The sequence below is a fragment of the Lissotriton helveticus genome, chromosome 2_2 (genome assembly GCF_964261635.1).
Source record: "Lissotriton helveticus chromosome 2_2, aLisHel1.1, whole genome shotgun sequence".
In the NCBI taxonomy this organism is placed as follows: Eukaryota; Metazoa; Chordata; class Amphibia; order Caudata; family Salamandridae; genus Lissotriton; species Lissotriton helveticus.
In genome coordinates, this window is record NC_136060.1 from 252,282,261 (window position 1) to 252,306,228 (window position 23,968).

Sequence of the window (23,968 nt, forward strand, 5' to 3'; positions counted from 1 at the left end):
CGGTGGCTTTTCACAATTTTAAGGAATGCCTAAAAACCGTCTCGGCATGGATGAACAAGAATTGCCTGAATTTGAACGCAGAAAAAACTGAAGTATTGTTCTTTAGCCGGGCGTCCCCTCCTCCACCCAATCTCTGGTGGCCATCAGAAATTAATCCACCCCCAATCCCATCAGATTCAGCTAGAAATTTGGTAATTAGGCTGAATAAGGATCTTTCTCTCAATGTTCAGGTACGACATATCTCCTCTACGTGTTTTTGGAACATGAGAGCAATAAGGAAATTCATACGCTTCCTGCCGGAGGAATACCAGAAGACAGTGGTCCAAGCTTTGGTTACGTCACATTTGGATTATGCAAATAGCCTATATTTGGCGCTAACTGCATACCTGAGTCATAGGCTACAAATGATCCAAACCTCTGCAGCAACATTGATTAAGCGAGTACCTTTGGGTCACCACATCTCTCCTCTTCTGAGGCAGCTTTACTGGCTCCCTGTAATTAGGAGAACAGAGTTCGAGTCACTGATCCTGGCTTTTAGAGTGACCAGAGACTTTGGACCTATGTACCTCCAGAAGAGGCTACATCTTTACCATCAAGATTGGGTCTTGAGATCTAACCATCTGTGACTTTTAAAAGTTCCACGCTTATGCAAAGCCTGATTGGGCGCCAGATCTTTCACCGTACAATCTACAAAACTATGGTTACCTTAGCCTGATGGAATCAGAAATAGAATTTCGGAGTGCATTAAAAACCTGGCTCTTTAAGCAGACATAACTGCCAGTCTGACCCTCATAATAGTTCACCGTCAGTGCCGGGACATCTCCGTAGAGGTAGCTGTGAGTTTTATCAAAACTCATTCATTCATGTAAACTTCAATCTCCCAGCCCTAGTTAGCTTCCTAAACTACTAATTGGGCCTCGAACTAATAATATTCCAACCCCAGATTTCCTTTTCAATTTTAAGTGTTGAGTAATTAATGGATTGGTGTATGGGGCAAATAGGTTTTCTTATTGGTTGGTCTATTGGGGGAAAGTATCTTACTTATGAAGGTGTCTCAGACTGCTAGAAGAGGCTATTAACTCTTGTGAACCTTTGAGATCACTGATTCATAAAGGGGGTGGTGATAGACAGAGTATCTGAATTAAGCAGAACACTCCTACCCAGTCAAAAGATCAGGGCTTGATCCATCACCGTTTTTTAGCTCACTGCACCATCCCAGCTCAGAACCTGGAAAAATGAAAATTAGTCTGACCCTGGCCCAGTGCATCATGGGAACAGGGCAGACCAAACTACCAAGCCAATTCTTTACTGGAAAGGAAACAAGCTTCCGGGGACCGGTTTCTGGCATTACAGCCGTCTTCGGCCCGGCTTTCTTGAATCCTGATGGTGCAGTGAGCAAGGGACTCACATCTGAGCATACCCTTCCACACTTGTGGTGGCCAAAACGATTCATAAAGGGGGTGGTGATGGACAGAGTATCTGAATTAAGCAGAACACTCCTACCCAGTCAAAAGATCAAGGCTTGATCCATCACCGTTTTTTAGCTCACTGCACCATCCCAGCTCAGAACCTGGCTAAATGAAAATTAGTCTGACCCTGGCCCAGTGCATCATGGGAACAGGGCAGACCAAACTACCAAGCCAGTTCTTTACTGGAAAGGAAACAAGCTTCCGGGGACCGGTTTCTGGCATTACAGCCGTCTTCGGCCCAGCTTGCTTGAATCCTGATGGTGCAGTGAGCAAGGGACTCACATCTGAGCATACCCTTCCACACTTGTGGTGGCCAAAACGATTCATAAAGGGGGTGGTGATGGACAGAGTATCTGAATTAAGCAGAACACTCCTACCCAGTCAAAAGATCAGGGCTTGATCCATCACCGTTTTTTAGCTCACTGCACCATCCCAGCTCAGAACCTGGCTAAATGAAAATTTGTCTGACCCTGGCCCAGTGCATCATGGGAACAGGGCAGACCAAACTACCAAGCCAATTCTTTACTGGAAAGGAAACAAGCTTCCGGGGACTGGTTTCTGGCAATACAGCCGTCTTCGGCCCGGCTTGCTTGAATCCTGATGGTGCAGTGAGCAAGGGACAGACTCATGTACTGGGCCAGGGACAGACTAATTTGCATATAGCCAGGTTCTGAACTGGGATGGTGCAGTGAGCTAAAAAACGGTGATGGATCAAGCCCTGATCTCTTGACTGGGTAGGAGTGTTCTGATTAACTCAGATACTCTGTCCATCACCACCCCCTTTTTGAAATTATTTTGGCCACTATGAGTGTGGAAGGGTATGCTCAGACATGAGTCCCTTGCTCACTGCACCATCAGGATTCAAGCAAGCCGGGCCGAAGACGGCTGTAATGCCAGAAACCGGCCCCCGGAAGCTTGTTTCCTTTCCAGTGAAGAATTGGCTTGGTAGTTTGGTCTGCCCTGTTCCCATCATGTACTGGGCCAGGGACAGACTAATTTGCATATAGCCAGGTTCTGAACTGGGATGGTGCAGTGAGCTAAAAAACGGTGATGGATCAAGCCCTGATCTCTTGACTGGGTAGGAGTGTTCTGATTAACTCAGATACTCTGTCCATCACCACCCCCTTTTTGAAATTATTTTGGCCACTATGAGTGTGGAAGGGTATGCTCAGACATGAGTCCCTTGCTCACTGCACCATCAGGATTCAAGCAAGCCGGGCCGAAGACGGCTGTAATGCCAGAAACCGGTCCCCGGAAGCTTGTTTCCTTTCCAGTGAAGAATTGGCTTGGTAGTTTGGTCTGCCCTGTTCCCATCATGTACTGGGCAAGGGACAGACTAATTTGCATATAGCCAGGTTCTGAACTGGGATGGTGCAGTGAGCTAAAAAACGGTGATGGATCAAGCCCTGATCTCTTGACTGGGTAGGAGTGTTCTGATTAACTCAGATACTCTGTCCATCACCACCCCCTTTTTGAAATTATTTTGGCCACTATGAGTGTGGAAGGGTATGCTCAGACATGAGTCCCTTGCTCACTGCACCATCAGGATTCAAGCAAGCCGGGCCGAAGACGGCTGTAATGCCATAACCGGTCCCCGGAAGCTTGTTTCCTTTCCAGTGAAGATTTGGCTTGGTAGTTTGGTCTGCCCTGTTCCCATCATGTACTGGGCCAGGGACAGACTAATTTGCATATAGCCAGGTTCTGAACTGGGATGGTGCAGTGAGCTAAAAAACGGTGATGGATCAAGCCCTGATCTCTTGACTGGGTAGGAGTGTTCTGATTAACTCAGATACTCTGTCCATCACCACCCCCTTTTTGAAATTATTTTGGCCACTATGAGTGTGGAAGGGTATGCTCAGACATGAGTCCCTTGCTCACTGCACCATCAGGATTCAAGCAAGCCGGGCCGAAGACGGCTGTAATGCCAGAAACCGGTCCCCGGAAGCTTGTTTCCTTTCCAGTGAAGAATTGGCTTGGTAGTTTGGTCTGCCCTGTTCCCATCATGTACTGGGCCAGGGACAGACTAATTTGCATATAGCCAGGTTCTGAACTGGGATGGTGCAGTGAGCTAAAAAACGGTGATGGATCAAGCCCTGATCTCTTGACTGGGTAGGAGTGTTCTGATTAACTCAGATACTCTGTCCATCACCATCCCCTTTTTGAAATTATTTTGGCCACTATGAGTGTGGAAGGGTATGCTCAGACATGAGTCCCTTGCTCACTGCACCATCAGGATTCAAGCAAGCCGGGCCGAAGACGGCTGTAATGCCAGAAACCGGACCTCGGAAGCTTGTTTCCTTTCCAGTGAAGAATTGGCTTGGTAGTTTGGTCTGCCCTGTTCCCATCATGTACTGGGCCAGGGACAGACTAATTTGCATATGGCCAGGTTCTGAACTGGGATGGTGCAGTGAGCTAAAAAACGGTGATGGATCAAGCCCTGATCTCTTGACTGGGTAGGAGTGTTCTGATTAACTCAGATACTCTGTCCATCACCACCCCCTTTTTGAAATTATTTTGGCCACTATGAGTGTGGAAGGGTATGCTCAGACATGAGTCCCTTGCTCACTGCACCATCAGGATTCAAGCAAGCCGGGCCGAAGACGGCTGTAATGCCAGAAACCGGTCCCCGGAAGCTTGTTTCCTTTCCAGTGAAGAATTGGCTTGGTAGTTTGGTCTGCCCTGTTCCCATCATGTACTGGGCCAGGGACAGACTAATTTGCATATAGCCAGGTTCTGAACTGGGATGGTGCAGTGAGCTAAAAAAGGGTGATGGATCAAGCCCTGATCTCTTGACTGGGTAGGAGTGTTCTGATTAACTCAGATACTCTGTCCATCACCACCCCCTTTTTGAAATTATTTTGGCCACTATGAGTGTGGAAGGGTATGCTCAGACATGAGTCCCTTGCTCACTGCACCATCAGGATTCAAGCAAGCCGGGCCGAAGACGGCTGTAATGCCAGAAACCGGTCCCCGGAAGCTTGTTTCCTTTCCAGTGAAGAATTGGCTTGGTAGTTTGGTCTGCCCTGTTCCCATCATGTACTGGGCCAGGGACAGACTAATTTGCATATAGCCAGGTTCTGAACTGGGATGGTGCAGTGAGCTAAAAAACGGTGATGGATCAAGCCCTGATCTCTTGACTGGGTAGGAGTGTTCTGATTAACTCAGATACTCTGTCCATCACCACCCCCTTTTTGAAATTATTTGAGATCACTGAAGCAGACTAAACACGATTATGTGTTTTGAAACCAATAATCAAGCCGATAAAATGGTCTGATGTGATTCGCAAACAGTACAGACCATGTTGGGGGTATTACAACCTACACCTCATTACTGTAATTTAAAGCCGAGAGAGCAACTGTAATAGATAGTGGGCATTTGTGGGATGGAGATTGGCTTAGCATGATTTTTTTTTGTCAAACATAAAATATACTTTACTAGTTTGACTACTGGAATATTTGATCCCCAAAAGGCAGTTTGTGGAAATCAAGGCTCCTGTTGCATTGCCCTGAATGCAACAGATTCAGTGTTATCAATATCCTTGTGCCTATCAGAACCAGCACATGTCTATCTTTGTTGCACTGTTGCTCAATGTGTTGTGTTCTGTTCATTCTTTTGATGTGCCTTAAACAGTTGACAAAAATTCTGAATGCTTGTATCTGAGTTTGTGTTGTAAAGTAATTTTTATATTGTCTCAGATTAAGAGATTACTGGGCTTCATCACCACATATTTGATAGGAAGGTTTGTGTGGCACATTTACGTGTTGAAGTCAGGAGGATGATGTGACAAAATTAGATTCCCTCTGCATTTTACTGGGCTACAAAGTAATGCGTAGGTTGTCATTTTAATGTACTCCCGTCTACTTTTCAAAAAGTGTGACAACCATATAAGGACTAATTTGAACCTTCTCAATCCGCTGCATAACCTTCTAATAGCACAAAAGCACCTGTCCTATTGTTTGAAAGGTCACTGATAAAACTATTACATCCAGGAAAGTAAAGGGTCTTATGTCTATATGATGTTAATGGGTCAAATGCCTATTTTGGTGAAGAGTCAAAGTTTTGAAATGGGTTGGTAGTCAGTGCATTCTAGAGCATCAGCGTTGACTACATGTAAAAAAGTGAGTTGGGTGCTTGACACGTGACCCTGTGAAATGGATGTCTTTTTGAAGAGAGACCATTACTTCAGCCTGTAAGCTGATATAAATAAGGCTCTTGTCGTGGTTACGCTAGTTGAGAGGATGACAAGTAGAGGACAGTGCCAGCTGTTTACTTTAACCGCATGCGCGCTAGCGGTTTTCCCGCTGCGCGCTGCGTTTTTAAAAAAGCCGCGTTACATGACGAGCTCAGCTCGTCATCAGCGTGCGAGCGGCGTAACTCATGACGAGCTGAGCTCGTCATGACCGCCGAAGTGGTTAACAAATAAGATAACACTGGGAGGATTGTATCAGTACAGATATTTCTATCCTGCACATTCCCATAAGCAGAGGGCGCCACACTTTGAAATTGTCAAGTCAAATTTGCTTTGAAAATTTTTGTCAACTCTTTCGCTAGCACAAGTTGTGTGGCCATTCCTACATTATTTTTTGCACAATGATAGTTTATTAAACTAATGTATTATTGTTAGAAGGTGGTTCTGACGCTCTGGGCCGCCTGGATTTTTCGCTTTTTGAGCACCTATTTGTTGAGCTTTTATGGTGGGAGAGCCTCATAAGTTGAGAGTCACCCACAGTGAACTCATGATGAAAGAGACTGCATGTGGGTTTTACTGGTGTCCCCCTAGCTTGACTAGGCCGCTGCGCATCAGCGGGAGAAAGGGGCACGGGGCTGGTTGCATGCAGACACATGTGTCCATGCGTGTGCACAAGTGTCCGGGCTGCGCTGGGGAGATTCCTTGCGTGTGCAGCCCAGGAGCAGCTACAAAGTGAATGGTGTGGCAGGACTTATGCAGATTTGGGTGGTGACATGGAATAGGCTTTATAGACTGGGAAGAAACATGCCAGGGAAAGTCAGTTTATTTAGCCTCTCGGCTAGAGTAACATTACTAAGGCCTACAGATTCCAGACACGCCATAAAGTCCACTGTAACAGGCATGAGAAGAAGTATTCTGCAGAGTCCAAAGTCATATTTGTATTGCTTTTGGGTCATCCAGAAATGTCATATTTTTCTGAGTCAGCCATAACCAGGGCCTGGCTGGGGACTGACCTCAGCAGGCTGGATTGATAACCTTTCTTCCAAGAGCTAAGGCCTCCTCTCCAAGGAAAGAGAAGATGGGTGGAGCTACATGTTTATCCATCAGCAGCTGTTACTGGATGCCAGGCACCAGGCTGCACAAGGTTGAAGGCAGCTCTAGGGGGAAGGGGCTTTCCGAGACCATGTGGCAGGAGACCCTGGACAATGCCATCTTGAACCCACCCAGAGGCTTGGGCAAGAAGGAGGGAGCAGGGGCAGTGAAGTGATGTGTTGCTGTTTGATAGGACAAAAAGACTTCCTGCCAACTCCCTTCCCAAACTTTAAAAAGTGTTTGCACAGGAAGAGAAGCTCTTTCTGGGGTGTGGTCTGCTGAGGCAGAGGGTGCTGGAGCCTGGTGCAATGGGCAGTTGGAAGGAGGGATCCCCTGACTGCCCCAGATTCCTGAACAGCGCCAGGAGAAGAGTCCAGGACCAGTGCACAGTAGTAGGGGCCTCTGTGCAGGAAGAAGAGAGGCCCAGGAGGAGAGCCTGGCAAAAGGCTGGCGCAGGGAGCCAGTGAAGACAGCTCCCTGCTGAATCCACCCTCCGTGTGACCAGGAGGCCGAAGGAGACTGCTCCCAGTGGCTGGGGAGCACCACCAGCAGCAAGAAGAGGCCAAAAGTGGGAAGATCAGACCCCTGGGGCCTGAGAAACGCCCCCCAGAAGGTAGGCGACCTTTGACCTATGGCACAAAGAAGTGCAGACGGGGTGCGCCGTCACGCAGCCTGTAATGGTACCCCTGCGGGGTGCAAGGAGCCCACCCTGGCCCCCACCTAACATGAAGCCGGGGAGCACTGTCGCGCTGCCCACCTTTACACAGGGGGAGGGGCCTGGGATCCCAACTCCGGGCTCCTTGTGCAGAGGAGGGGGCGGGGAGCACTGCCGGGCCCCCGTGAAAAGGAGGGGGCGGGGAGCGCTGTCATGCCCCCCCGCCCTGTGTAAAGGTTTCCAGGGGCCCCGGACCCCACCCCCAGGGCCAGCCTGGCCACGATGAGAAGGAGGAAGTCGGGGGGAGGGGGGTTGTTGCATCCCCCCGTGAAGACTGCCCCTGAGGGCCTGGGAGCCCAACTCCCGGCCCCGAAGACTGTCGCCAAAGCCGGAAAGCACCGTCGCGCTCCCCGTGAAAATGCCACGGGGAGGACCCCGGGATCCCAAATCCTGGCCCTGGTGTGTCCTGCAGAGACGGGGGAGTACTGCTGCACTCCCCCGGGGATGGAGGACGGTGGGGGGAGTGCCATCGCACTCCCCCGAGATCCGGCCGGACCAGCGGGAATCGCCGTGTCTGCCCACCGGAGCGTGCAGACCATAAGAGAAGGGCCGGCTCCCGCGGCAGCACGCGAGGGTGCTGGCCGGGCCGGGAGCCTGCGGGGGCAGACGGGGATGGCCTCCCCGGGCTGCCCTCCACCATGAAGGCATGTGGGGGTCCCAGGTGGGACCGGGCACCCGAAAATGGGCATAGGCGGCCGGGGTTGGGCTCCCCGAGCTGTTTCACTCACCTGGGGGTCCAGGTGGGACAGGACCTTCCAACGAAAAGCAGATCCGGCGGGAGGGAGCCGGCAGGGCCAGCACGGCTCTCCCCGGAGCAGCGGGAGGGCCGCTGTTCTAATATGCACGGGCTGTGCATGAAGCGCCCCATAATGCCTTGCAAGGCATGGGGACAGCTCTTTGTTTTTGTGCTGGGTGGCCCCCAGAGGCGGGCGGTCGCCCTCCATGGTGGAAGGAAGTGCAGGGGGTGCTACAGGAGCAGGGCAGCCTCCCCCAGCATGAAGAATCCAGTCCCTCCCTAAGTCTCATGGGGACTTGAAAAGAATAACCCCTCAAGGGCTCAGCTAGCATTTTAACTTCTCTTGGGCTGGAACTTTCGTTCTACAGCTGGAGAAGGATTGAGAAGTGTTCCAAGGGATGAAGGGCTGAGTAAGGGATGTATGGAAAAGGGCATCCCCTGGAGGTGAAGAGGTGTAATTGCACCCGAAGAGCATTTACTAATGTTATTTCTTTCAGAGGGACTGAAGATCACATGTGTAATGTGAAGTACCGGTGTAAGGTGATGTCATAAGCAAAGTGGGGTTATGTTGCCAGGCATTCCTGCTAGGGTGTCTGGCTGCATATGCTTAATCCTGTGATTTCATCTGTGATGCCTTTAGGGGCTGTAATTGCAACACATTCTAATGTCCAACAAATGTGATGAATACTGTCATTCTAGGGTGATGCTTAAACATGTGTTCTTGCTACTGCGCTTAGGTGAAGAACCCAGACTGTCAGCCCTTAAGATGTAGAGGTGTATACTTTCAGGGTTGTGTGAAACCAGGGAAGGTGTACCTATTTTAAATGCTTGTTGAGGTAACAGGGTGGGTCGCCGCTGGGATGATACCAGTGCGCAGGGCCCTCACTCCAGGTTAGGTTCAACTAACTGCATTTGGGGGAAAGATGATGTGCATACCTGGGAGTGCTGGTACTAGACCCCACCCCCCTGCGGGAGGAGTGGAGGTGTTACGCAATGTCACAAAGTAATTCCAACAGCTTATGTATATTTGTAAATTGGTGCATAGTATTGAGTAGTGTGTGTTTAATAAATGTACTCTTACTTTTATAAAGCAATGTACAGACTGGACAATCAATTACTGAGCGTTATTGCTGCACACCTGTAATGGCGATTACTAGCCCACACCACCTCCCTTGAGTAAGCCTCAGACTGCTCTGCAAAATTTGGTGTTTGGTTCCCAGTGAAGGACAAATGTAGTCATGTTATTTGTGCAGGCCTCACAGATACTGCCTCGTTTTCCAACAATTGTGCACTACCATTTTGCTACAGCTGTAGAAAACATATTGTTATACTATGGAAGAGTGAAGTTCCAGTCTTGATGTGAGCTGTGAATGAGCTCCGACAATGCCCAACAAAATGACTATTAGAGAAAAATAGGTTATAGTAACGGTGCCCCTGGCACACCTTTGGTAGTTTTACATAAGAAGAAAGGTAATCTTAATAGAATGGACATACAAATATATGTCAAGCTAAGCTAAAACAGTAACATTAAATAAGAACAATAAACCAAAAAGAAAGACAATCTAATAAGTGGTGAAAACGCTATTCAGTAAAAATAGCAAATCCTCTTGGGGCACATAGTCCAATGTTAGTTATGGGTAGTCAGAAAATCCTTCACAATTACAAATTTCACCTCTAGAAGTCTTAAGGGGACAAGGGGCCTAGGTTCAACTATTACATGAAAATCAGTTGTTCTTTTGGGTGAGGTGTTAGGGTCTATGAAGCATTAAATTTCGAGCCTGTCCCATTCTGTCAAATTAGGAGGTTGAGCCTCTCTAGAGTCAAGATATCAATGGTTCAAGTACTTTAAAACCAGTGCACAAATGGGTATATGCTCCATCTGGTTAAAAGTGTCTGTATAGGTTTGCTGTAATGCAAGATTCTCAGAAGCCAGTTGAACCTTCCATCAGTTGGTTCTTTTGGCTTAAAGTTGTTGTAAATCTGGCATGTCCACGCACCTGGCATGGCCTCTTAAAGGCTACACCTAAACAAAGGTTTGACTTTTTTTTGCACTTGTCCTCTGCCTCCATGCTGAAGGTGCTACTGGCACAAATATTTGAGACGGGTCAAGGGATTTGTACCAAAATCTAGCTTTTCTGAAGAGCTCTAGGGTTGGTTTCAAAACACATTTGCTCATGAACAAATCTCTTGTGATGATACCCCTTGCTGGTTAGTAACTCTATCCTGAGCTTCTTGGCTTCTTAAAAGCAACACGAATTCTCCGTACTTGTGGTAAGTTGTGAGAAGAGATTTGCATAAAGGTAGTAACAACTCTTCCTATGATCCTCTAACAAGCACAACATACACCGAAGCCTACTCATGTTACTTCCAGCTTTGGTCTCAAAATTGAAGGGCCTAAGCAAGTTTTTTTTAAAGAAATGTTGAATTTTTCATTGCTGTATATCCATAGTCAAATCTCCTTAAAGCTGTATTTTTACTACAATGAGATATGTTCACCATTGTGGGAAAATGCTTTTGAATCAAGGACTTGCTTGGAACTCTTTGCAACAGAGATCAAAAAAGTGACATTTACATAAAGTGCAGCAGAGCTATCTTTCCTGTTAACCAAATGAATCCAGTTTAATTTAGAGATTTTCTAGAACCTCCCAATATTACTTCCGATGGACATCTATTGAAATTGGCCCTCTCTACAGGGTCACCCCCAAAGTTTTAGCCTTCCCCCTCCTGTTTTCTGAACCTGTCTTTGTTGGCTTTTAGGACTTGATGCTCACTACTAAGCAGTGCTAAAATGCTTCTTCTCTACCCCTAGAATATGGTACATTAGGTTTGTACCCGATTGGTACCTTTAATTTATTTGTAAGTCCCTCATAAATGGTACCACGGTCCCCCAATGCCTGTACATTAAATGCCATTAGGAGGCAGCAGCATTTATTGTGCTACCCATTAAAAGTAGCGTTTTAAAGCATGTCTCAGGATTGCCTTTGCAGTTTGTGTGCAGTTTTAAAGTACCATTTCGACCTGGCAAAATAAACCTTTTGCCATGCCTAAATCGTTCTGTTTAATACGTATAAGTCACCCATAAGGCAGGCCCTAAACAGTCCATGGGGCAGAGTGCAGTGTATTTAAAATGCTGGACATGTCCTTTTAAGTTTTAAATGTCCTGGTAGTGAACTCCTAAATTTGGTTTTCACTGTTGAAGTTCTTACCTCTCCCATAGGATAACATTGAGTTACCTTATTACATTTAATAAATAATAACTTTTGATTGGGAACAGGTAGAAATATCATGTATGGTCTCCAAAGAATTATAATTTAAAAACCTGTTTAATGGTAAAGTCAAACTGTAGTCACAATTCTGAAAAAGCCACTTTTACAAAGTTGGCTTTTTTTGCCCTAACCATTTGGTGCCTGCAGCCTGTATCCTGGTTCACATGACTAGGTGTAGTTGGAAGTTGGCCTCTTTCAATTCCTTTTGGACAGTATCACAATAGGGGACTGGATGTTGACAGGATGGGCAGTCATAACCTGATGGGAGGTGTGGAGCTGTAACCTAACACACTTGCTCTTCAAAGGATCTGCCTTAGCCCACACACATAAAACTTCACAATAGGCTTTTGTGATTCCAGACATCCTGGGAACAGAGGAGGGAGGAAGGAAATTCCAGTACTAGATGTGGAGGGAAGTCTAGAAGTTTCTCCCACTTCAAAGTGGACCCTCTGACCATCTGTTTAGTATACTTCTGGACCTATGGGTACTACTGAATGACTACCCTGCTCTCTAAGAAGGAAGACTAGACCTGCTCTCTTCATCCCAGGCTACCTGAAGTTACTCCATGGGTCGGCTGACAGAGCTACAGGGACATAACAAGATCCAGAGGCCTCCCGGCAACTGCCCGTCCAGCCTGCTTATCTAGACCTGCTCGGACCACCAATTGGACCTGAGTGAGTCACTGATCCCAAAGAGTCGCCTCCCCAGGTCAAGGGCCCATGGTTGGCATCACAGTGCACTCCTCTGAAGTTAAGGGAGAAATCATGAAGTTGTGGGTTCTTTGCACCACAAGTGGGCCCCTTCACACCAAAACATCTCTGCTCACTCCAACCGCCAATGCAAAGCTTCAGTGAACCCGACTCTTTGCGCTAGACAGAACAACAGCATTGACTGGTAATGCAAGCTCAGCACTTCAGGCTACAGCATTGACAGCCCGCTGTGACCACCAATGAGAAGCACTAGCAACAACCAGCTGCTATGCCATACAGGATTTTCGTGTTACAGTAATGACCATCCACAATGTCCTGCTTGCTTTTTGAGCTATAGCAATGGTCGTCCACAATGCTCTCACTGCTCCTAGCGGATGCCTCCACCTTGAACTGGACTCTTTGCACCGGACTTTGAGAAGGTAACTGCTGAGCAGGACTAAACTGGTCCTTGTATTCAACCCACATGAACTTGTGACATTTCCTCTGTCTAGCACGATGAGATGACTTGCAGTTTGTGCATTTAGGCAATACATTTATCTTAAACCTTTGAAATTACATATCTAATAATTGGATTTTTGTCGTTTTGGTGTAAATAATTTATTACATTTGATCGTTTTTTCTAAATTCATATGGGATTTTTTCTTGTGTTCTGTTTTCTCTTTATAACTGTTTGTGTGCTGCATAAATACTTTACACATTGCTTCTAAGTTAAGCCTGGCTTCTTTTTGGCAGAGCTGCCCTAATAAAGATGATTATATTGCCCAAAATTTTATATCTATTTGTCAATATTCTCTACGCCCCCAGTCGCCATTTCTTCTCATCCATTAAGACTCAACTCATATGACTCACCTGAGGAGGGAAGCAGGCTAGACTACGTTGGGTTACCTTCATGCACCCCTTCTGCGCAGGCGGGTTTGGAATACCAGATATGAAATTATACTTTAGTTGCGCACAAGCCCACTTTGCCGCCTACTGGATGAAGCCCCCCTCTTACATGCCCCACCTCGCGATTGAGGATGGCTATATGGCCCCCACCCCCTGCACCGCATACCTCAGCACCCCCGTAGGCAAGCGCTGCCTTGTTTCCACCACTGACCAATGCACCACCAGTGCCTGGCATGATTTTGCTAAGTCCAGACGATGCACACTAATGTACTCCCCGCTCCTGCCCCTCTCCGGGAGGCAGGATATTCCAGTTACACAGGAGGGCGGATGCCGTCGTCTCCTCTGCAAACTGTCCATACAAACATGGGGACAATTCTACACAAATGGAAAATTTCGCACAAGCGACTATTTTTTCAGCTATACTAATCCCAGCCCCCTAGAGCGATTTTACTATATTAGACTGCGCCAGAATGTGAAAGTTATCACACCTGACTTCCTGCTAGAGCCCCTCATTATGACCGCACTGCAAGTATTCCTGCAACAAACTGCCCCCCTTCACATGTGCTCTCACTATTATACTGCACGGTCCAATCTAACAGAGAGTATGACCCCCCCATGGCCCGGTGTAGATGGGAGGAGGTATTAGGACACCCTCTTACTGAGGAAAAGTGGATATTTTGCTGCAAGCAAAAGGGAGATATATCCACTAGCCTGGGACTGCCCGTCCATCCAGCGGTTCTGGTCAGAGATTCTAACAGCTCTATACCACATGACGGGATTACACATTCCCAACGACCCCTTGACCGCATTGTTGGGGTACACTGAACCCATTGCTGCCAAAGTGCGGAAATACACCTCTCTTGCACTCCTTCTTGCTAAGAGATAGATTGCCTGCAGGTGGGGAAGAGGAAGGGTGCCAACATTTAAGGACTGGCTTCAAGACCTTATCTACTGCCAAAAGCAACTACATACTTACGCGGATCTCCAACCCCCTTCATCCCGACCAAAGGACATTTGGGGCTCCATACAGACATATCTATTGGAGCACACTACCGACACAGAATCAATGACACCCTAGTGGAAACATGACTTGATGCAAAGGGAACCCCCACCCTTGTCAACACACATCACTCACTGGAGAACATGGGATACCAAGAGACACTATCCTCTATCCCAAGGAGCAGAGCGCATCATCGCCTTAGATATACACATTTGCATACGGTGTACTAATGGAAATGTCAATCTCCTTTTTTCTCTACAGTTAATTTTCGCTATTATACGATTACAGATATTCAACTGCCCCTAAAGTGCATTGCTCCAACTAACGCGGCCGGCCCAATGTGGTTGTAGGTGGCTTGCTGTGTATTCCCCTGCCTCTAAAGTATATTCTCTTCATACTTGATGCATCGCTATGCCGGCCCTTATGGGGATGTAGGCAGTACGCTGTGATTTATGCTTTTTTACCCTTAATAAAGTTTTTTTTTAAAAAGCCTGGCTTCTTTTGGGTTAAGCACAGACTAATTTAGAGACTTTTTGTGACTGTTGCTTGATTAGGGTAGGGTTTCAGCCCCTAAAGCAGTAACCCAATGTCTCGCTACATTCTACAGAGCAACCTGAGCAGAAAGGCTGGGTTTGATCCCCACTACAAAACAGGTCGTTTATAGCGGACCTTTTAAGTGGCAAATGGTTCACCCACAGGCCACCTCCAAGGCCCATCTTTTGAGTATTGTAAAATTCCTTTCAAACTATAAGACATGGTGGATAGTGAGGCAGGCCAATTAATAGATGTGAATGGGAGGGCTACTCAGCTCAGGAGAGGTAATTACTGTGTTGTTTTTCTCTGGCTTCGAAAGGCAAATAATAACTTAAGTCTCATACAATGGATTCAAATTAGATTTGATTTTCTGATGACAATTTCCATACACACTATATGTTCCATAATGGTTACTACCACTAGACTCAAAAAGATAATTTGTGGTCAAAATGTGTCTTGCTGTGTGAGTTATAGAACTCCAGCAACTACTGTAGGATTCCAATGCATAATAGTAAGCTACAAAAATTATGCTTAGGACTGTCAATTAACCATCTTTCATAAAGTCTTCATGACATTCACATTATTGCCTGTATGCTAGAGTTTGCTTTATACGAATTTAGGCCCCCATTAGGATGGCGGGCGGACTTTGCCTGCCCGCCATCCTCCCGGTACAAGGGACCGCCTGCCGTAAGGGCAGGGGTCCCATGGGGAGAATAAGGATGCGCCCGCCACAGTAGCGGGCGCATCCTGTATTTTTACCATTGCGGCGGGCGGTGCTGAAAGCACCTCTCGCCGCATTGGCAAAAATACATGTTGTGCATTTCAAAGCACAACGTGGCAGGCACCGCGCAGTGCCTGCCACGTTGTACTTTGAAATGCAGGTGTGCACCCCCCACGCCCCCAGAGTCCCTGGGGCCCGCAATGGGCCCCCTGAGCAGACTCTGCATGCCTTTCCGTTGCGGCATTGCCACCACAGAAAGGCATTAGTAAATGCCTATTGTAATATGGCTGGCGGTGTCTGATAGGCACCGCCACCATATGAACCCTTTTCCGCCCTGGTCAAAGCGGTGGATGGTCTTTCCATCCGCCGTGGACCCCCAGCCATGCTAATATGGTGGGGCGATGCCCCCAGCATCCTATTGGGCCCCTTAGTATTAATAATTTGACCTCTCCAAGTGTCAGCAATGCTTTGTGACATGCAGTCTGCTATAGACATGACACACAGTAGCTGGGCCTGTGCTGGGAGTAAAAAAGATTCATGACCACATGTTGCTCAGGCCTGTGGCCACAGCAGAGGTCAAAATATCAAAGTTCCAAATGATGAAAACTAGGGGTGGGCTGAACTCAAGGAGTTTCACTTTTTGGAATTCCGCTGGGTTACATAAAAACTGAGCAACATTCTGTGGAGTTACGCCTGTGGGAGGAAATATGCATGTCACACTGCTCACGCTGCAATTTAGGTGTAGTACTGTGAGCAGCCATGAAAAATCTGTGTGAACGGCACCATGCAGTGCCAAAGAAAGCATGGCCATTCAAGTTGAATTTGCTGCTGCTCGAGTACAAAATCTACTCAAGTGGCAGCAACTCTACTCACCCTAACCACATGACCTCTCGCGGCCATCTGTGTTACAAAATGGTGCATGGGGATGCCAAATCTTGCGCTCCCATTTCTGGAAGCTTGTAGGAAACAATTTTGCTGTGCAGTGATTGGCAAAAATTTGCCAGAACTCCTTGTTACAAAAGTAATGCAGAGTTGCTAAATTACTCCGATTCCGCTGGCGGAATGAAACATTCCGCTCACCCCTAATCAAAGCTGGTGAAACACACAAGGCAGATTGAATAACTCACAACATGTCATATGTATTGCTATTGGTTTCAACAGCTGGAGCACAAAGTATAACTTGTTTCGTACCCCAGATTCTCTGATTTCTACTCACTGTTAACAAAAGGTATTACTATTACCCAATTTGATTCTACTCAGTGTATCTACTTTTGAATGATAAGCTAATCTGACTTTGACATGATTCAAACATGTGACTTGCAGATCACACACAGGTAGCAACACTGAGCATTTAACTCCACAGTGGCACCAACCCATCTTTCAGGAATATTCCTATTGAAACCTATGGCCCCAGACCATTATTATGAAATTGTCAAGTATCATGTACAATTAAAGTAGTAGCAAATGACATATGAGTTAAGATTGCTTTGTCCTCTGGACTTCCTAAAGTAAAAAATCATGAAGGATTACTTACACCTTTGTATATGTTCAGTTTCTGTCACGTTTTTTTCAATCCATGTTAGGTTACCGTTAATAAAGCAGGTGGCAGGACTTTCACATGTTTCATTGGCTGTAAGAGTCGTATTTTTTAAAACCTGTAAAATACAAGAGACATATATATTATTGTGAGACATTTAGAATTGTCTGACCTAGCAATATGAGAAACACATCCAGTGTAAAACAAACGTGTGGCTTTTGGCAATACTTATGTGTAGTTAAAAGAAAAAAAACACTGAACGTTTAGTTAATAGCTTTTATTTCGGCAACCAAGCCATAAAAAGTTTACATGAATAAAATCCAGTAGCAGCATTTATCGTACATACAAAATTATTGCACATGCAAAGCTACAGATAAAACGATTTTAAGAATAAAAAGATGGCGCAACTAGCAGGTCGTTATTAATATTGCCAATCATGTCCATATCACTGCTATATAGTAATTCTATTTCTATATAAAATAGGAATATGTCCTCTAGTGCAAAAAGCAATCTCAAAAAAATTTCATGTAGTTATATATAAAACATGTGAAAAAAGCAATCTAAAACAGTTCATAAACATACAGCTTCAATCAACATCTTACATAAGAAGAAAGAGGACACTAAGCGGTCTGTTTGGACTTACTCTGGGAATTTATCTGTTATGGTTAGGAGTTATCTCAGGCCTTCTTCGTTTGTTTCCAAGCACAGTGCAGGTACCGAGATACCGCAAATGCTAGTTGTTCGCTGGTGTCACTCTTAAAAAGTCTCACGACTTCTCAATAATGTCTCAAACCCATGGGTTTGCTCATGAGTTTGCTTACCGCTAAGAGCCATATCTTTTGTGCGTACCTGTTTAAAGGGCAAAAGAACATAAAATGGTCCTCCGATTCTTCAATATTAGGGCAATTTAGAGTGAGAAGGAAAATTAACCCATCTTGAGGTATGGATTCTCCGGGGTAGTAGCCCACATCTGAATTGCACATATAAGCATTTGGACTGAAATGGATACATTCTGTCCATATAGGGTTCGAGACTTGGAACACACTTGTGATTCAGAAACAGGCCTGTCGTTTGCAACAGAACTGCCTCCCAGTATAGCTGTTTAACTTTTTGTGGATCTCCCTTAACAATCGACACAGGGAATGTCCATAATTCATATGCAGCAGGTGGGGTTTTTAGTGTTTCAGAATAGGGGAAGGCGCACTGCCTGGTGTAAACGTTTAGTGTGTATCATTAGTTGCGTAGTGGCGTGGTGCGGAAGGGCGAGCGGAAAAGACCCCTTAACCGTTCAAAAGTAGGTCTGTTGCCAGACCTACGGGACAATATGAAACAGCAAAAGCCCTCGCACACAACAAACAAGGTATAATCACAATGGTGATGCAATAAATAACAGTATATGTATAAAGCCAAAATACGACAGTTTCATTCAGTTTCTTGGAAGATGATTATGAGTTTATTGGTTCCACAACCAGCCGACACGTGTTTCGTCGCGTGGGAACTAATCACTACGACTCCTCAGGGCTTATGACGCAGCCTACTCTCATGTAGATCTAGGAGTGAAATTTCTATTGAAACTGATCACGTAAAAGATAGTGAATCTTATCCGACACAGCAGTGCATGTGTGTTGAGGATAAAGTAAAAGAGCAAGTGCTCGAGATCTCAAAGGAGGTTCCCGGTGTGGTGGCAACTTCCGTAAATCGGAGTAACGATTTTAGACGGTTTGGTTGTAACTTCAATGTGATAGTATTCTCATAAAGTAGTGATGATAAGCACACGGGATCTGAGTGCTATATCGGCCGTGCTTAATAAGTGTGCATATTAAGCCCAAAAACCGGGAGGGGATCCACAAACAGATTCCAATTCGCATGGGTGCAGCTTGAATCATGAAGTATCAACAGCTTGGTATCCCTCCTCCATTAGTTCCCGGTCGCCGTTTTCCAACAACGGACCAACGGACCAATAAACTCATAATCATCTTCCAAGAAACTGAATGAAATTGCAACTGTCGTATAATGTCCATAATTCATCCATACCTATTCGGTGTGATGTTTCATTAGTGTTCTTCAGCCATTGAGTGCACAGTGACTTGTCAAGACCTAATAGTTCTTTAACACAATCTATATATATTTATAGTTCTTCCGTAGACCATAATCTAATCCAATATAACAGAGGTTTTATTATAACTGTTAGGTGTATAGGGTTGAGGGCTAGGTCTAGTCGCACTGGTGTAATGAACGAGCTGGGGGAATTTAAATAAGGCCTAAATGAACTTATTTTCGATCTTAGTTAAAGACTCTGATGTAGCGTAGCCCCATATCTCTACTCCGTATATCGCAGATGTTACCGCTACTGCACTATATACGGTTAGGACTGGGGACACAGCACCTCCCAAAGTGGCATAGTACTTTCTCCCTATTGCAGAGGCTTTCTGTTGGAGAATGACTTTGCGCTTTTTTCCAACTGTGGACCCAATGTTTGGCTGTCACTTAGCCTCACACCAAGAAAGTCAAAATGTTAGACTTTTTCAAGAGGGAGTCCCTCGATGGTCACATTGCCTCTGTATTTTTTTATGGGGATTTATAATCATGAATTTAAATTTGGATGGATTTAATTCTAGTCCTCTTTCCTTACAGAAAGTATCAAAGGTATTCAATTCAGATAGCAGCCCCCATAGGTGTTCGAGAAATTAACAGGATGTCATCTGCAAACATCAGAATTGGAGTAGGCATACCAGCTAGTTTAGGGGCATCATGCTTGCATTCCTTCAGTTTGCTCATTGCTCCATTGAAATATGAACTAAAAAGTGATAGTGCAAGGACTCAATTGATAAAAAAAAGGTGAATAGTACAGGAGACAGAGGGCACCCTTGTCTAGTCCCCCGGTTAACCTTAACCTGCCAGCCTCCGAAGTGTTAATGATTACGTTGGCTTCAGCATTTAGGTATAAATTCTGAACCAACCCTGTAATTTTGGGAGGTATGCCATCATTTTGCAGAATAAAAAATAGGGTCTCCCAGACAACTAGGTCAAATGCCTTTTTGGCGTCTAAAAGGAGGACTAGAGCAGGCATCCTATTAGTATCAAAATATTCCAATGCTTCAGTGAAATAGTGCGTATTTGTGCCAAGCTGCCTGCCAACAATAAAACCATTTCGGTCAGGGTGAATCAATTGCGAGGCATTTTGATTAAAATGATTAGCTAAAAATGTTGTGATTATTTATAGTCAGAGTTTAAATACCGTGATGGGGCGGTAAGAATTAGGATCATCGCTATCCTTTCCCTTTTTCAAAAAGCTGACTATGTTCCCATTTCTGAATGTAAATGGTATCACCCCACCTTCTAAAATCGAATTAGCTAACAGTAAAAAATAATTGGAAATGGCACTACGAAAGACTTAAAAAACTTCTGCAGGGAGGCCATACGGGCCGCAAGCTTTGCCGCTCGGAAGATTTTTTATGACCCCCTCCAGCTCATCTTTTGTAAAGGGCCTTGCCATACTCATTTTCTCCATTTCCGAGAGTACCGGCAATTCATTTCTTTGGAGGAACCCTCTCAGAGATGTGATATCAATAATCTATTGTTGGCAGCATATAGATCTATAATGTTGTTATATCACCTATTTTTACCGGGTTGTCAGTATGGGAAGCAGTTAAAGGACATTTTAATGCAGTTATCTGGTAAGTAACAGCTTGTTACCTTGCCTGCCACGCAGGGAACCTACCAGTATGATTACTATCTTCATACATTTTTTGTCTATGGTGCTGGTAAAAGGATTCACTTTTAAGATAGTATCTTTTGCTACGATCCCGTTTAGCCTGATCAAGCGGCCGCTGGTTAAAAACTGTGGGGCTGCTAAGAAATGCGTCGAGAGACCTTTGTACTGTCTGCCCTAAGGATCGTTTTTCTTCCTTAGCTTTCCTAAGATTATCTTTCCCAATGGCTAACCCTCGAAGGAAAGCCTTGAGTGAATCCCAAACCACATATAAAGGTGCAGAGCCATGGTTATGCATGAGAAATTCTTTAATCTCGGTTTCAATAAAAAGCACCCAATTTTCTTCTGATAGGTATTGCCTATTTAGCATCCATCTTTTAGGAGTCCTGATATAGTCCCCTAACTGTAACTCAAGAATCAACATTGCATGGTCTGAGAATCCATTCTGAAGGATTCTCTGCTGGCTGAAACTCAGTCTCCTAGAAGTAAGTAAAAAAATTGATGCATGATGAGGTATGAAATCTGCCTGACAAACAGGTATAGGTGATCTTGGTTGGGATTGCCGCCCTCCAAGGATCCAATATGTCCAGAGTCAAGCCATCGTTTTGTATAACTCTCAGAGTTCTAAGTTTCAGCTGTTTTTTGGACAGAGCAGAGGAGTCGATTTTAGGATTCATCATAAAATTAAAATCCCTCCCTAAGATCAGTTTACCAGGTACTTGATTTAGAGATTGAAAGAATTCCTCATAAAGCGTTGGATTGTCCTCGACTGGGGCATAAATTCTGGCAAAAGTTATGAGTCTGTGCCCTGAAATACAGGTGGCTCAACACCACCTTCCGCTCTGATCTTTTACAAAATTAACAACTTCCGCCTGAAGTCTTTTACTAAAAAATATCGCTGTACCCCGATGAGATGCTGAAGATGAGGAAAACACCTATAGGCTGCCCAGGACATAAACATAGAAAAGTCTGGTAGGTTCCCTGCTGGTTTATGGGTCTTTTGTAATAGAATATCCGCTGGATTTTCTGTCTGAATCCATGCCTCAATTGCCCTCTATTTCTTTTCTTTTTGTTATGAAGGGTATTAACATTAAAAGAAGCCACTTTCAGAATTTCCTTTTTAGCCATTAACACCAGGGAAGACAATTAGCATCTTTAACAGCATTGCTAAAAAGTATACTGCGAGCCTTATGGCGAAGATAAGTGGCCTCATCTATAATCTGACAAAATATGAGTCTTATTAACACAAAATGGATGTATATGTGTACGGAATTAAGAAATGGATTTCAGTTTTTTCCCCATGCTCCCTTCTCCACCCTTGTGACCCCACCCAACCCCAGCAGCCACTGTGAGCAGACCACCAACCCTGCTCACATCTGACAAGCTTCTCCCCCCCCTTAGATGGCACTATGGCTTGGTGCCTAATGTGTCCGGCCTCGCTAACACCCCCCCCCCTTCCAAAAAAAAAAAAAAACCAGAAAGACAGAGGCAAGAAAAACGAACAAGGCACAGAACAAATCAGAAAGATGATCAATCAAGAGTGTATAGTCTATCACAGGTGCCTACAGAAAAGTACATGCAGCAAAAAAGAGTGGCAGAACAGCGAAGACAAGAGATCAAAGCTAAATAAACAAACAGCCTATGTTTAAATATACCATTTTAACATTAGAATATGTTGACCTTATATACACCTATTAATGTCTGCAGGTATTTAAGGTTCAAATCATTCACGCATTTCCCGGGATATTTACAGACCAAGCGGCATGCCCTATTTCCCTCATTCAAAGAAAGAAAAAAGAGCACCAATATAAGGCAATACAATCAGAAAAAAAGAAGAAATCAAATGACAATGGGAAGCAAAACTGCCTAAGAAAAATATGCTAGAAAAAGTTGAATCACAAAATAAGTGAGCTAGAGCACACAACCAGAGCATACGATTGAAAGCAAAACAGAATAGAAAACGATTTAAGAGCAATTGGTAGCTGAATAGCATAGCATTAACATAATATCATATCTTGAAACTGAGGAATATGAAGGTTCTTAGGATTTTACCATGGAAATTTATTGCAACAGTTCCTGTACTTCCGGGACATTACAAAATACATGGAACCTGCCCTTGACTAGCACTTTTAGCTTGCTCTGTTGGGCAATCATGGCTTGTGCCCCCTGTTCTTTGAAGAGATGTAACATTGTTACAAATTCCTTGCGCCTTTGGCTGTCGATGCCAACATGTCCGGAAAGATACGGCAAGGTGGAACTTCTGTCGAGGTAAACTGTTGCTGTTTACTTGCCCTAGTTAGGAACTGTTCCTTGACCCTATATTCCCCAAAATTGACCAGCATAGTCCGTGGGAATGTAGAATTGGGAGGGAGATGGGCAGGTACCCAACGTGCTTGCATGAGAGTAAGATCGTCATTAAACTGGGGGAGGGCATTCTTTTTGATAAATGAATCTACCCACTGTAGAGTATGCTGTCCCTCAAAGTCTTCCGGAATACTCAGAATCCGGAGATTTGAGCGCCTGGAGTGGTTATTTAATTCCTCAATTTTATATTCCAGTGATGCTTTCTGGCTTTGATAAGGGGTAACCTTACTATTCATAGTTGAGACTTGGGTACTCCAGCTGCGAGATCCTAGCTTTGGCATTGAGAAGCCTCGTTGGCACCTGAGCCATGGTTTCCTCGATTTTAGATAGACAAGTATGGATTGTGGCTATCTCAGTAGACTGAGACACTTTCCGTTCTCAAATCTCGTCCAGTATCAAATTAAGGAGGCTCTTGGCATCCCATTGCATAGAGAACGATCTATTCTCCTGGGCGAAGTTAACTTGAGTTGCTTCTGGCCTACCTTCAGGCTGTGGAGGCTACATAGAGATGATAGTGTCGGCTGAGATACAAAGGATAATTCCCTCAAGAGCAGAAAGATCTGATGAAGAGCTCCCTCTAGAAAAAAGTGTAAGCTCAGCTGGGACAGAAAAAGCAGGGATCACAGGAGTAGTTGGATCCGATGAGGGAGAAGAGTCTCCCCCAGAGAGCGGCACCTGTAGAGCGAAGGATAGCAGGGGGGACTGTCCACAATCTAAAGGGTCTTTCAGACTCCCTCTTTCATCCAGGACCGTAGGGTTGTCCATATGATTATTAATTGGAGGGGGCTCATTCCCTGTTGCCTCCTGTTCCCCAGATGGCAAACCATGCTTAATTTTGAAAAAGAGAGGATACTTTTAAAGATCCTTAGATGTTCCGGATGCTCCATATTAAGCCAGGTGATGTCAGCGTCTTAGCTTTGGTCGGATCTGATAGCATGGAAACCCCTACAATAGAGTAGGAGCTTACGCTCGAATCTAAGTCTGCAGAGGAACCCCCTAGAAGATTTTGATTTGCAGCCTTAGAGTTGGCCATTTCAG

At 45.2% G+C, this 23,968-nt stretch overlaps 1 protein-coding gene across 1 annotated transcript in view; it reads right to left on the reverse strand.

Annotated features, from left to right (window-relative positions):
* Positions 1–23,968, reverse strand: part of LOC144821391 (sodium-dependent phosphate transport protein 2B-like) — a 159,324-nt gene that overhangs the window by 42,881 nt on the left and 92,475 nt on the right. The window contains exon 10 of the mRNA XM_078678372.1: positions 16,852–16,972. Within this exon, the coding sequence (XP_078534498.1) occupies positions 16,852–16,972 (121 nt within the window). The remainder of the gene's footprint in view (positions 1–16,851; positions 16,973–23,968) is intronic.